Source organism: Arctopsyche grandis, chromosome 9 (assembly GCF_051622035.1).
Source record: "Arctopsyche grandis isolate Sample6627 chromosome 9, ASM5162203v2, whole genome shotgun sequence".
In the NCBI taxonomy this organism is placed as follows: Eukaryota; Metazoa; Arthropoda; class Insecta; order Trichoptera; family Hydropsychidae; genus Arctopsyche; species Arctopsyche grandis.
This window is the reverse complement of record NC_135363.1, coordinates 32,054,844-32,068,896: the sequence shown is the minus strand read 5'-3', so window position 1 is coordinate 32,068,896 and position 14,053 is coordinate 32,054,844. Positions and strand designations below refer to the sequence as shown.

The 14,053-nt window shown below is 28.5% G+C and overlaps 1 protein-coding gene across 1 annotated transcript; it reads right to left on the bottom strand.

The window, feature by feature from the left end:
- Positions 1–4,004: 4,004 nt before the first annotated feature.
- Positions 4,005–9,895, bottom strand: LOC143917413 (uncharacterized). The gene is made up of 15 exons (XM_077438919.1): positions 9,727–9,895; positions 9,495–9,587; positions 9,255–9,413; positions 9,028–9,179; positions 8,751–8,961; positions 8,392–8,566; positions 8,067–8,231; positions 7,015–7,119; positions 6,309–6,418; positions 6,081–6,236; positions 5,846–6,004; positions 5,591–5,772; positions 5,297–5,516; positions 5,031–5,211; positions 4,005–4,953 (listed from the first exon to the last, which is right to left on the bottom strand). Exons 2-15 carry the CDS (start codon positions 9,549–9,551, stop codon positions 4,814–4,816), a joined length of 2,172 nt encoding a protein of 723 aa, XP_077295045.1. The 5' UTR covers positions 9,552–9,587; positions 9,727–9,895; the 3' UTR covers positions 4,005–4,813.
- Between the last annotated feature and the right edge of the window lie 4,158 nt (positions 9,896–14,053).

Genomic DNA, 14,053 nt, shown 5'->3' with positions numbered 1-14,053 from the left:
TGTTTATTATTATATTATGAACAAATACTTGCCAAAAAACTATTTAATTCGCTTTATTAATTTTATTTTAACTCAATTGGTATCACGAGTGATGGTTTGCTCGGTAATTCCTTATCGCTTCTATGGATGCAAGTATGTATGTGTATATTTATATTCATATACACATAACTGCTGATATTTATGCTTCTGGATATCTACACGTCTATCACTACGTACTCACCAATTGCCAATTCTATTTACGTTTTACAATTTATCTTATTTTTATTACATTGCTATATTTTATTCTGTGTACTTTCCATGTTCCTTATTTCCATGTGCTTTATTTTCCTACTATTTTCTTATTTTAAATGTTTGAGCTTTTCTTTTTTTTACCTATATGTGAAAATTATTAATGGTTTACTTAACATAATTATATTTTTTTTACTATCAATCTATGTAACTTAATAAACTGTAAATTTTCCAAATAAATAAATAAAAAAAATAAATAAATAAAAAAAAATAATAAAATACGACGACGAGATTCAAGATTGACTAAGCCCGTCATTCCCAAAATAAATTTGCTTGGATATAACCAAGGGTAGTATATCCATACATTTTATAATAGAGAAACCGACAGAATTTTTTCTAATAAACTAATATACAATTTTTTGTTAGGTTATGACCCAAATTATGCAGTCAAACTCCAAAATAGACCTGACAAAGGAATTGTAAAGGCAAATCATAGAGTTGGAATTAAGTACGCCATGTCTAATTTTTTGCGAGGCCTGCAATTTCAACAAACGTAAAACAATTATTTAAGAATAAACTCGATAATATTTTCGTACATTGGAAATTTTCATCTGCACGGGTGAAAGTTCACGAACGTTCAAATCTTGATACCGAAAATGAAACTTTAATATCGGCCCATAAATCTCGGTAATCTCGCACGCGTGTTTCCATAATAATAAACATTCCGAAAGTTGTGTGCATTGTTTGCTCAAAACACACACACGTACATACATTCATAAATAGGAATGTGCTATAAATAATGTTTTTCCTTGATTTTGTTATATGCATAAGAATATGAATATGCACATATAGATATTTATATATTATACATATGTATATACACACACACATACATATATATACAAGTATGTACATATATGGGTATTGTTTTAACGTTTGGCCTCACCGACGAAAATTGCGATATACATTTTCCACGTTTGAATCGTAAATATCGTTTATGTGCGAAAGGTTCAAAATGAACGCCCCTCGTACATGCAATTACACACCGACAACATTTATTATTTTTTGATGAATTGTTGTATTAAAAATAACGCTGGGGTTTTGTCGTGTCGTTGTGTTTTTTTTTTCTTATATTTTTATATTATTATAGACCCATTTTTGAAAACAGTGTGTTTAAAATAAAACATTCTCAAAAGTACATCTTCTTCGGAGGATGTAATACTCTTGGCCTAGTTATTGTTATTTCAAGTTCTCAAAGCAGTTCTGAGTTTTTCAACTTTATGCAGATAAATGTTATAATAATAGAAGTGGCTTTAGGCGTCATATTGTTGTCAAGTAAATAATGTCCACAGACCTTTTCAAATAACACTGTTCGACAAATGACGACTTTTTTTTTTGGTTCAGAGACGAGATATGACTTTTCTTATAGAATTATGGCCAGTGAACACGAATCTGGTAATAAAAAATGTTGATTGGCTCGAGATTCGGAGATATGTGTTTTATAAATCGCGCGATTTTTCTATATCTTGGTGTTGTTCGGTCGATGTCTCAAAATATGTTAATTTCCTGTTAAAAATGAATATTGGAATATATAGGCTGGTATTTTTTCTTCAATTTGTAGTAATTTTAAGCTTTCAAATCTCTCTAATTAGTCATCCAGTTCAAATCAAAAGTCAAAAGTACGTATTTTTACTTGGGATTTTTTTCCACTGTTAATACTATTTTATATTGAGTTTTTTCTATTGAAACATGTTTATTTAAATATTTTTCTGACCACACTATTTTTTTTTTCGTTTAAAAAGGTTAATTGGAAGTGTGCAGAACTTTAAATCGGTAAAATTGCGAGCAAAAAGCTCGAACTAGTGTTTACACGTATTTACACGAATCTGAATTGAATAAATAGGGATAATATATATAATTATCTTTATATGAGAATTAAATAAAATTTCACTTAGAAAAATCATATTTCGACCATTCTTGTGGATTAATAACAAAAATTCAATTGATAACTTGCTTACCTCGATGAAATAAACGAATTTTTGTTATTTATCCACAAGAATAGTCGAAATATGATTTTTCTAAGTGGAATTTTATTTAATTCTCATATATAACGTTGCTCATTATTAACGTATTGGAATTTGAATGTATGTACATATATTATATTTGATGTACATACTATATGTACATTAGGGTATATCTAAAACAAGATGATGAAGTGAATAAAAAAACAACTCCAGCGATGCCGTAATTAAAAAAATTCGGATGTGACCAACCCATGACTTTATCTATGTATTTGAAAAATATAATAAGGTCACAAAACAAAATTCAATAATTAACCATACATATACGTTCACACATACTGGTTATTAGAGTATTTTCGATACAAATTGAGGGCCAATGTAGGGAAAGTAACAAAAGAGAAAAGTCCAACTTCCAGTTGTCGATTTTGTTCAAAAACTTTTTATGACTTAAAATCACTTTAATATTATACACATTAAATATCAAGAAAATAAATAAAATGTAAAAGGTCAAAATAAAATAATGAAATATTGTTTTAAAAAAAAATACTTCTTCCAGTTTACGAATTCAGATCAAAACCTTATCAGCTCTAAGTTAGTGCATAAAGAAAAAAAACATACATTTTTAGCTTGATACGCTCAGGGGTATGGAAATAGTAGTGGCCACAATATTTTTGACCTTTCTAAGAGGAAAGAATCCCACTTCTGGTTTATTGAATTTAGTGATTTTTTTTATTTTCAATATAATATATTTAGAAAAAAAATTTAAATGTAGAACCGCCGTTATTTATAATCCGATTATAAAAAATGATAATTTTTGATAAATTGAGTTACGGTTTAGTCTACATATGTACATATATGTGAAATATATTAAGAAACTCTACTTTAATATGTATGAAGTATTTATTCATCGATATTTATGGGCTTTTGCGATAAACATTCAATCAAAATTTAAAAACATAACATACAAATCTTAATATCAATATCGTTCAATTTTCCAATTTATACTTTGAATTCATATTCTTCCTGCATAATTTCAAAGTTTATAAGGCTTTAGATACAATCTATTAACCAGATGTTATTTTAAATAATGAATTATAATTTTTCAACTTTTCAAAATGTTCTTGATATTTTTTAACTGTATTCATAATAGCGATATAATAATTTATGTATTAAAAATATACATATGTATGTATGAAGGAAATTCGACGAGAATGCTTTAACTTGTATTCATAATGTTTAACCGCATCCGAACTTTACTTTATGTACATACATACATATCTATGAATTATCAATATATGGAATTTTTACTTTTTTTTATTGTGACGAAATTCGAGATTTTAACTGAATTTATGTGTCTACGATAGAAATCATCTAAAAGGTCAAAATAAAATAATTAAATATTGTTTACTAAAACATACTATTTCCGGTTTATGAATTCTAACCAAAACCTTATAAACTCTAAGTTAGCATGTAACAAAAATCGTTTTGTATGGTCACAACATTTTTTACTTTTTTAAGAGGATAAAGTTACACTTTCAGTTTCTTAAATTTAATGATTTTTTTGTCATCACATTGATACAAGGACTATATTTAAATTTTGTCGTGAAAAGTAAACGTAATTTAAAGGATATTCAAAAACTATCCAATTGTTTGATTAAGTTTTTGAAATATTTAATTTAAAACGAAAAAAAAAAAATAAATAAAAAATGTTTAATTTGAATTGAAAAATATTGAAAAATTATTGAAAAATCTTCATATTCATTTATTGAAAAATCAACACATAAAAAATGAAGAAATGCATAAAAGAAAAGAATAAATGTAACAAGAATAAAACGGATTTGTACATACCTACATACATACATATGTAGTAAGGTTCCAAACTCGATACTAACTTGTCTATGATGTAACTTTTTATTTAAGTTTAATATGAAAAAAAAAATTTATATAAAAATGAAAAAAATATTTATCAATTATGAAGACTTGCTAAAGTGTAATTAATTAAATAATTAGTAATTATTGTAATTAATTAAAGTAATGAATAAATTGATTGTATTTCATCGAAAATCTATTTATTATAATATCTCGATGTTTTTACAATAAAAAGATAATTATATTTTTCAAAAAAAAATTATGACTATTTTTTTTGTAATACTGGGTATTTTAAACAAGATTTATTTTCTAGTGATACAAAAAAGCAAAAGTCGATCAAATAATCGAATCATATGAAATGAGATTAAAATAATATTTATAATTAAAAAAGTATTTATCAATTAAGAAAACTTGCTACAGTGTAATGTAATCGAGAAATTATTAATTTCGTGAATTTTATTTGATAGATATTTTGACTTCCCGTCCCGAATTATGACAATTTCATTATATTTTTTATTTTATCATAAATCTATTTATTATAATAAATCGATTTTTTTTACAATATAAAAGTAATTATATTTCTCAAAAAAAATATTCATAAATAATCTAAATAACATTATTATATAAAGTATATCTAATGACTATTTTAAACAAGATTTATTTTCTAATAAATGCAAAAAAATAGCAATAGTCGATCAAATAACTGAATTATATGGAATGATATGTGCAGCAAAATAAGCTCTCGTTCTTTTTAGACTTTTAAAAACAGTCCAAGTTTTATTTGTTTCGTCGTATTCCCAAACATTAATAAAATATTTCCAAAAATGATCTCCACCTGATAATCAAAAAAATATATGTATTCAACATCTAAGGTCTATAAATTCAAATAAAGTTTAAAAAACAATACTTTACCAATGCAAAGTAATTTATTTTCGAAACAGCAGAGACTGATTCCGGATGCTGGTTGTGGTAGTTTAGCAAACTCTTGCCACACATTTGAAATTGGATCGAAAAACTCCACACTGGCTAAATGCGTATTAGTTTGTGCGATAAGTCCACCAGCGACGTAAAGCTTCCCATTGAATACGGCGCTCTAAAAATGGTGATATAAAAATTAAGTTCATTTTATTTTAGATCATTTTATATTATTTAAGTTAATAAAATTAATTAATATTCACCGAATGATTATGTCTTGCCTGATTCATCTGAGTGCCGTATGTCCAAGAATCGGACTTCACTGAATAAATCTGTACTTTATTTAGAGATTCATATTTATTATTTTCTTTTATACAACCACCTGTCACGTAAATACGGTCGGCAATGACACATGCACTATGACGATTAATAGCCACCTTCAATGGAGAGATCGTCTCCCAAATCTTGGTGTCGCTATTCCACCTATACGAAATCAATAAACGTTAACTTCTCTTTCAATCGATCTAATGAAGTGAATGCAATTTATTTATTATCACCTCTCCACTGAAGATAGAATATTTCCCGTCCTACTTTCGGCGGTTGTTAATTCAAAACCACCAATGGCGTAGACATCGGTGGACGAATTGCGACGAAGTGTCACTGCTGAGAATTGTTGACGAGCTTGATTCAACGGCTTCAATGGATGTTTCTGACCGTTTTTCAAATCAATGTATTCCACCTTAAAAAAAATAAAAGACAATCATATTCCGATTCATTTAAGCTCTTACTTCACAACACTGGTAAAACGTTACTGAAGTCAGTGTTTGATTTGAAGAATTTTCTCCACCGATGATAAGCAACCAGGAATCTTTTACAATGATAGACGCAAAACAACATTTATTAAATCCAATGTTTTCCGATAGAGTCCAACTTTTATTTTCGCCGTTGTATATATCGATGGTATTTGCCATCTAAAAACACATTAGAGATTCAATGAAAATTTCATGTTTATGGTACAAACAAAGCACTGATGGAAATAAAACTTACTTCTTCATTCCACCCTCCAACCAATGCAATTTTTTCTCTATTTATGTTAAGGATCTCTTTTTGTATACCAGAATAATCATTAAGTGAATTATCTGACTTCGTGATTTTGACCGATGTAGAGGCTGGTGGACTAAGAGAATCTGGAGATTTGTGTGACTGAAAATGTAATTAATCAAGTGATCATCGTGTTACATACTTAATACCCAAAATTTTAATTTAATTTAGTACCTCAGTTTTGGAAATTTCTGAGATTGTTTTATTTTTGTGGGTAAAATCGTTTTTTTTTAATCGGTTGATCAGCTTAGAAATTTTTCCCGTGTTGAGTTTTTTGTCTATGCCTATAATTTATATACATACATAATGAATATAAAAACTTGTTTATATTGGTATTAAAATGTATGCCATACGTTATTGTTTCCCGTACACATACATATATTACGTATTTTATCATACAAATCATATCTATGTATGTGTGTATGTATATGCATATTGTTTACATATACATATGTATGTACATATATACATTTTACGCGCAATTCGTTAAAATGCTGAATTCATGAATAGTTATAATAGAATAAATAAAAAAAAGTTCATAATAGAATAAATAAAAATAAAAATTTAAGTGTTATTATTTTCTAATTCAGGAAAGGTAACACAAATGTTTGATTGTAGTTTCTAAAATTTATTCATTGAATGTGATTTTAATTATTTTTACCCGACTTTCTTCGTTTTTATTCGTCTGTTCTTCTGGCTCTTGTTTGAAATTTCTGGAAACTGAATAACGAATTTCTGAAGTGAGTGTGCGTTTAATAATATTTATATCAATGTATACAGTGCGATTCAATATTATCTATTAAAGGTAGAAAACGTATGTTTTGTTTTTCCTTAATTATCTCATATGAATATGAATTTCAATATTTTTCATTCGACTTACGTTTGATTGCAGTTTTTTCCACGTTTTTTGTTGATTCATATGACTCAGTTTTTTCTTCGTTTTTATTCGTTTGTTCTTCTGGCTCTTGTTTGAAATTGCTGGAAACTAAATAACGAATTTCTGAATATTTTGGGAAGTGAGAGTGCGTTGAATTATATTTATTCGATTTATAGTATGTGACTTATTATTATCCATTAAAGGTAGTAAACGTAAATGATTATTACTTTATCTATGTATGTAGTAACAATATATGAAGTTTTGTGATCGTGCGAAAATTCTAACTTGAGATTTAGACTGATTCGAACTCAGAAACAATCACTGATCACGTTTTCATGATCTAGAAAAAAATATCTGTATGTCAGTGTATTTTGGGGATTTTTTTAACACCGTTAGTCCTATCGAACTGAAACTTAGTATTGGTTACTGAAATTCTTATCGATGAGACGTAAATTTTTAAGTTGACCGGAAATGGTACCTCGCCTTATAGATGTCCTCTTTTTTTTAAGTTTTTGAATTAAATTATCTCCAAAGCGCTAACTGAGTTGGACTGAATTTTTTTACATATACAGTATAATGATTGTATCAATGTGATGAAAAAAATAATAATCACTAAATTTAACTAACCGGAAGTGGTTTTTTTTCCTTTTTGAAAGATCAAAAATGTTGTGACCACGATTTTTCCACACCCCTGAACGTATAAAGCTGAAAATTTATATTTGTATTCTTTATACATATACTAACTTAAGGTTGATAAGGTCATAATATTTAAATCGGATGTAGATTTTTTTTATTTCATTATTTTAATTTTATCTGTAATAATTATAGTGATTTTAAGTAATAAAAAAAATTCCGACGACCGCTAGTTTTCTCTGTTGTAACATTTGTACATTTTCTACATTTGCCCTCAATTTGCCCGGAAATGCTCCTATTGTGTTTTGTGACCTTCTTATATTCCTCAAATACATAGATAAAGTCATGGGTTGTCCACATCTGATTTTTTTTCTAATATTCTCTCATTGAATGTGAATTTCAATATTTTTCATTCGACTTACTTTTGATTGAAGATTTTTCCACGTTTTCCGTCGATTCGTCTGACTCAAGTTTGAAATTTGTTAAAAAGGCGCTGTAAAAGCGTCGCTTGTTTGCCATTTTTCCTATTCTAGTCCATTCATTCATTCTAGGAATGTATTCTAAAACCAGTTCAGATTCATAATCTCCTAAAAATATCATAAGAAAATAAAGAATTTAAATCCTGAACTACATTAGAGGCGTGCCGTGAAAATCTCTATGCTTTTGTCGCACATAAGAGTAAGGATTTGTAGTAAAAATATCACTTTAAAATATAAAGGATCATTTTATTATTTTGTGCGAACTTACCAAAACAAATAATTCTACTTTTATCTACAACCGCGCTGTGTCCTTTAACAGCAAATGGCAAATGAGCAATTTTCTCCCAGATTTTGTTTTTTGTGTTGAAACGTTCAACAGAATTGAGGTCCTGCGATCCATTCGAACCGCCAATTGCATAAATATAGTTTTCCACGCCAACTGCCTGTAAGTCGCATTTCGCAAAATCAATTATTTTTCAGCTTACATGAAAACAATTTTGGTTTATGGAATAAATTGCTAAATGATAAGATTGCGATTATCTAATCTCTATGTTTAAACGTCTGTCTCTATCGAAACACATAAAGATAGACGGTTAAATCTTAAAAAAATAATTCAAATATATTTACAGCCAATTTCATTCGATTCCAATTCATAGAATTAGCACAATTCCACTCATTTTTCGTTGTGGAATAGAATTCCACTTCTTGAATTACGTTTTTCCCGTCATTTCCTCCTATGACATAAATGTCACCATCTTTAACAACAGCAGCATGGCTATATCGTTTTAAAGTCATTTTCTTATTTAGTATTTTCGAAGTATTAGTCTTTATATCCCACCTGAAATGAAAAGATGAAAAGTGGTAACCGACGAATAGAAAGTTATTATTCATATTAGACACTTACTGTTCAATTGTATCAAGAACTTGATTTTCTTCATTAATTCCGCCAATAATAAAGATATAATTGCCGACTACTGACGCTGTAGTACAGAACTTTGCTTCTTGCATTGACGGAAGTTTCAAAAGTTCTTTTTTGGCCAAATCAATGAACCATGCCTGTTAAATTAAAACGTAAAATATTTTAGTCTTTGAATGGTATAAATATTTCCAATATGTTATTTTCGAACTCACTTTGTCTGTTGTTTGGTTATTGAAACATCCACCAAATAGGTACAATTTATCTTCTATTAAAACGGATGAAAAATATTTAATTGGTTCATTTATATTGTAAATATCTTCCCATGGATTCCCATACGAATATGGATTGTATTTTTCAATAATCTTAGCAATCTATAGGAATATATCGATAAAAAATTGCAACATGAATATCAATAAAGCTGTTATGAGAAAAATATATAAAATATCACTCACATCCATGTCTATTCCTCCAACGACTATTATGTAATTTTGGTTTCCACTAACAGCCATCTCAATGATAAAAGATTTATTATAATTCCTCAAACTCTAAAATCAATGATTGTCATCAATCAATAAATTATATTTTGTAAATCATTTTCATTTTTAAATAAAGGCAGTTCACTGAAATTCGTAAGATATATCGAAAGGGCATTTAATAAAAAAATCAATAAGATATATCGATTACCTTTACGTGTATCCAATTGGATCCGCCAATCGAAACTGCTTAAAAAATTGCATTACTATAAGATATATTGGTATACGATAAGATTATCAATTGTATAAAAAGTCTTCTGGTTAAATAAAACTGTTAACCAGAAGTTCTCCTTATCTAACCAACCCACGACTTTATCTACATATGTATTTGAGAAATACAAGAAATATATAAAACAAAATTCGATAAAGCAACATATGTATATGTGTTACACCGAATCCGTGAAATTGTCTATGACACGCATTCGGCAAGAGAATTGCCGAATGCGTGAAAAATGCAAGCACGTTGCCCAGTTCACGGATTCGGCAAATTCTTTGCCGAATGCGTGAACTGGACAGCGTGTAATATTATAACCAAGTATCAAAGTGACAGCTGAATGAGGATGTTTAATTTACATATTATTATGTATAATATGACTACATACATATGTTTCGATCATCTCATATGACTTATAAATTAATGCGATTTTTATACATTTAGATCAATATTTTAACAGTCGAAATTTTATACCTTTTGAAGAATCAGTGTTATATTATAAATATTTAATTTCATTACACATGTCCCAGAACATCTCGGCTACACCGACCAGACCAAATATATAAAAATGTGAACGACTAAGAAATCACCGGGTGTGAAACGCTTAATCTAACTGCATATATCTCTCCGGAGTCCGGAGATGCATTTGTCCGAAGGACCAAAACAGCCCTGCGTGACCTGAGCCATAGAACACTTTGTATTTTAACAAGCTCGTAGTCACCTCTCACTACGATTGGTTTAACTTAAAAACATTTTTTGGACAGGGGACTATTACAGACAAACACTCTTTGAAGTCTTTGAGAATAGACTAAAAATGTACCTTATATTTAAACAATAAGTCACTATTAATAGTTTTTTGGGCTTTTATTATTTCTTTTACACAAAAATACAATGGAGCTTACTGTGTGTTCATACATAGTAAATAATTTTTACATGATATAAATTAATATTAAAAATTTTAACATCTTTTTCAACTTTTCCCACCGTCACAGATAGAATTTGCTCATATTTAAATTTAGCGCATTTCACAGGAGTTGTTACAGTTCTAAAAAACAACACCGGAGCGCTGCTGTCTATTTGCCGACTCCACGCTTTGAGCAGACAAATTCTTGCCGAATACACGCATTCGCCAAAGAATATGCCGAATCCGTGAACTGGGCAACGTGCTTGCATTTTTCACGCATTCGGCAATTCTGTTGTCGAATGCGTGTAATAGACAATTTCACGGATTCGGTGTAACATATGCACGTTCACGTGCTATGAGAGCACTTTCGATACAAATTGAGCGCAAATGTAGGGAAACTCACACAAGACAAAAGTTCTACATACATACTTCCAGTTGTCGAATTTTTTTTATTACTTAAAATCACTATATATTTTATACACATTTACCCTTCATCAAGATGATAAAAATTATTTAAAAGCTCAGAATAAAATAATGAATTCCTGTTTTAAAAAAAATTACTACTTTCGGTTTACAAATTCTAACCAAAACCTTATTAAATCTAATTGAGAACATAAAGTATACAAATATTAATTTTTTTGCTTTCAGGGATGTGGAATAAAACGTGTGGTCACATCATTTTTGAATTTTCTAAGAAAAAATCCCACATCCGGTTTATTAAATTTAATGTTTTTTTTTTCAATCACATTGATACAAGGAATAAATGCATGTGAATTTTCTCGCGAAGAGCACACATGTTAAGGGGTAGAAAAAAATAGAGGTGGAGAAAACTATAAAAAAAAGTGTTGTGCCAATTCCGGATGACAAGTGCTCACCAAATGTATTATGTAACTTGGTAATTAGCTTAAACGTTTCGATATCAAATTTCAATCCAATATACTTAAAGATTTCCGAGGAAAACATAAACCTCGATTTGCTAGGAGAAAATTACTACTTCCGCTTGAGGTAAACATATTAAAAAACTATTACGGTATAAAATTTATAATTTCTGTTAAATAAAAATATTAATACGTCTGATTTGTTGAGCGGTTTGGGAGATAATTGAATCCAAAAACTTAAAATAAGAGGACACCTTGGAGGTACCATTTCCGGTCAACTTAGTAGAGAGGTAGAGAGGGGCATTCTTTTTATTTACCGTGCCGATAAATGTTACCCTATATAATATATACATACATACTTGCATATTGTGTTGTATTTACATTTTTACCATGTTCAAAAAATAAATATATACATATATGAATAAAATATTTTATTATCTTTTCTTGTGATAAAAAATAAAAAAAAAATATTTTTTACAAAATGATACTCCACTATGGCGTTTCAAATTATTACACTATGTTACTCCACTATTATTACTCCACTATGGCGTATGTAAATTGCCAGAGTGGATTATAAAAGAAAAATAGAAAGCATAAAGAAAACACAAACAAATTATATGAAAAAAGTCAAACAAGCAAAATCAAAAAGATCACAATTTTACTCACATTTCAAAAATACACATTATTAAAATAAAAGTGCATTGAACGTTTCTACTTTTGAATTTGAACGTAATTTCGTTTTTTTGAGCCTTAAAAAGTCTTATCAACATCTTGGATGCCAATACAACGGCCTCCTTTTGTAATGAATATTTCATATGTTCCCATAGAGGGAGGACTTTTCCCATTTCTAAATATAATATTATCGTAATTAGCGTTGTATTTCTTTATTCTTCCATTCGCGTTTTGATATATTTTGGTAACATAGTTTAACTAAAATCAGTATTTATTTCTTCAAAAGTTTTAAATAAAAATTGGTAAACACCTACTACAGTTATCAGTGTAGCGTTGTTAGTACTTAATTTATTTATTGCAATTTCAATTGGCAGAAGAATATCGATCAATTAAAAATATATTTTTTCATTAGTAACAATTTTCGATTTTATATCCTTTAATGATTTATTGACTGATACTTATTGAATTCTATCTTGTTTTATCATCGAGTATTAGCTTAAAATTGTTTTTATGTTGTTTAAAAACATTTATCCTTAATATCAAATATGTTTTTGGTAATGTCTTAAACATTTTTACAATTGAGCGAATTTTTTTAATAATCTTTAGGTTATTGAGAATAGTGTTCGTTTACAATATTTTCAATATTGTGTGAATATAAAATTTATATCTTCATCTTCCGCTGCAGGATTTTGGACGTTACAAAGTAACTTTCTAAATTACTTTATAAAAAAACGAATAATATCCGATTAATTTTATGAATATTGAAAACGGGGCGAATATAATTGAATACGAATATTCCAATATTCGATTAGGTCCCTAGTCACAGCATTCCATAATTAATTTCGTGAATTTTATTTGATAGATATTCCGACTTCCCGTCCCGACTTTTGACAATTTTACTATAGTTTTTATTTTATCGAAAATCTGTTTATTATAATAAATCAATTCTTTTTACAATATAAAGATATGTGAATGTTTATTTGAGTTATAAATATCAGCATAGATCAATGGTTTGGATGTAATGCTTTCAATTGTGTGGTTGCGGGTTCTATCCCTGGTGTGTGATGCTGGCCAGACTTTGGATATTAGGCTCCAAAGTCAATCGTTTCCTACCAGAGTTTGAAAATTTATCTGATTTCATTAAAAAGGTTCCACAAAATTGGCAACTCTGTCCTTTCTCCCTGGCAAAATTCGAGCTATTCAGCATCTCGATTTTCGCTTATTTGTATAAACACACACTGTTCACACTGCAACCTCTTCAACATTATCTGTATTTCTGTAAATGTTCTCTCTTATAATGTATAATATTTTGTGTGAACTTACCAAAACAAATAATTCTACTTTTATCTACAACCACGCTGTGTCCTTTAACAGCAAATGGCAAATGGTCAATTTTCTTCCAGATATTGTTTTTTGTATTTTGTATTATTTTGTATCAACTCATCAGATCCATCCATCCATCTAATTGCATAAATATATTTTTCCACGGCAACTGCTTGTAAGTCACTTCGCAAAATCAATTATTTTTCAGTTAACACAAAATTATTTTGATATATGGAATAATTTGCTTATTGATAAGATTATGTTTATCTTATCTCTAAGTTTATACGTCTGATTCCATCGAAAGACATCAATATACAGACAGTAAAATCTTGAAAAATAGTTCAAATATATTTATAGCCAAATTCATTCGATTCCAATTCATAGAATTAACAGAATTCCATGTTTTTGTCGTTGTGGAATAGAATTCCACTTCTTGAATTACGTTTTTCCCGTCATTTCTTCCGATAACAAAAATGTCACCATCTTT

Excerpts from the sequence above, each read along its gene's own strand:
- LOC143917413 (XM_077438919.1), bottom strand. The coding sequence starts at position 9,551 with ATGGCTGTTAGTGGAAACCAAAATTACATAATAGTCGTTGGAGGAATA. Across the intron at positions 5,517-5,590 it reads ATTCTATCTTCAGTGGAGAG|GTGGAATAGCGACACCAAGA; the intron begins GTGATAATAAAT and ends GATTTCGTATAG. Across the intron at positions 5,212-5,296 it reads AGGCAAGACATAATCATTCG|AGCGCCGTATTCAATGGGAA; the intron begins GTGAATATTAAT and ends CACCATTTTTAG.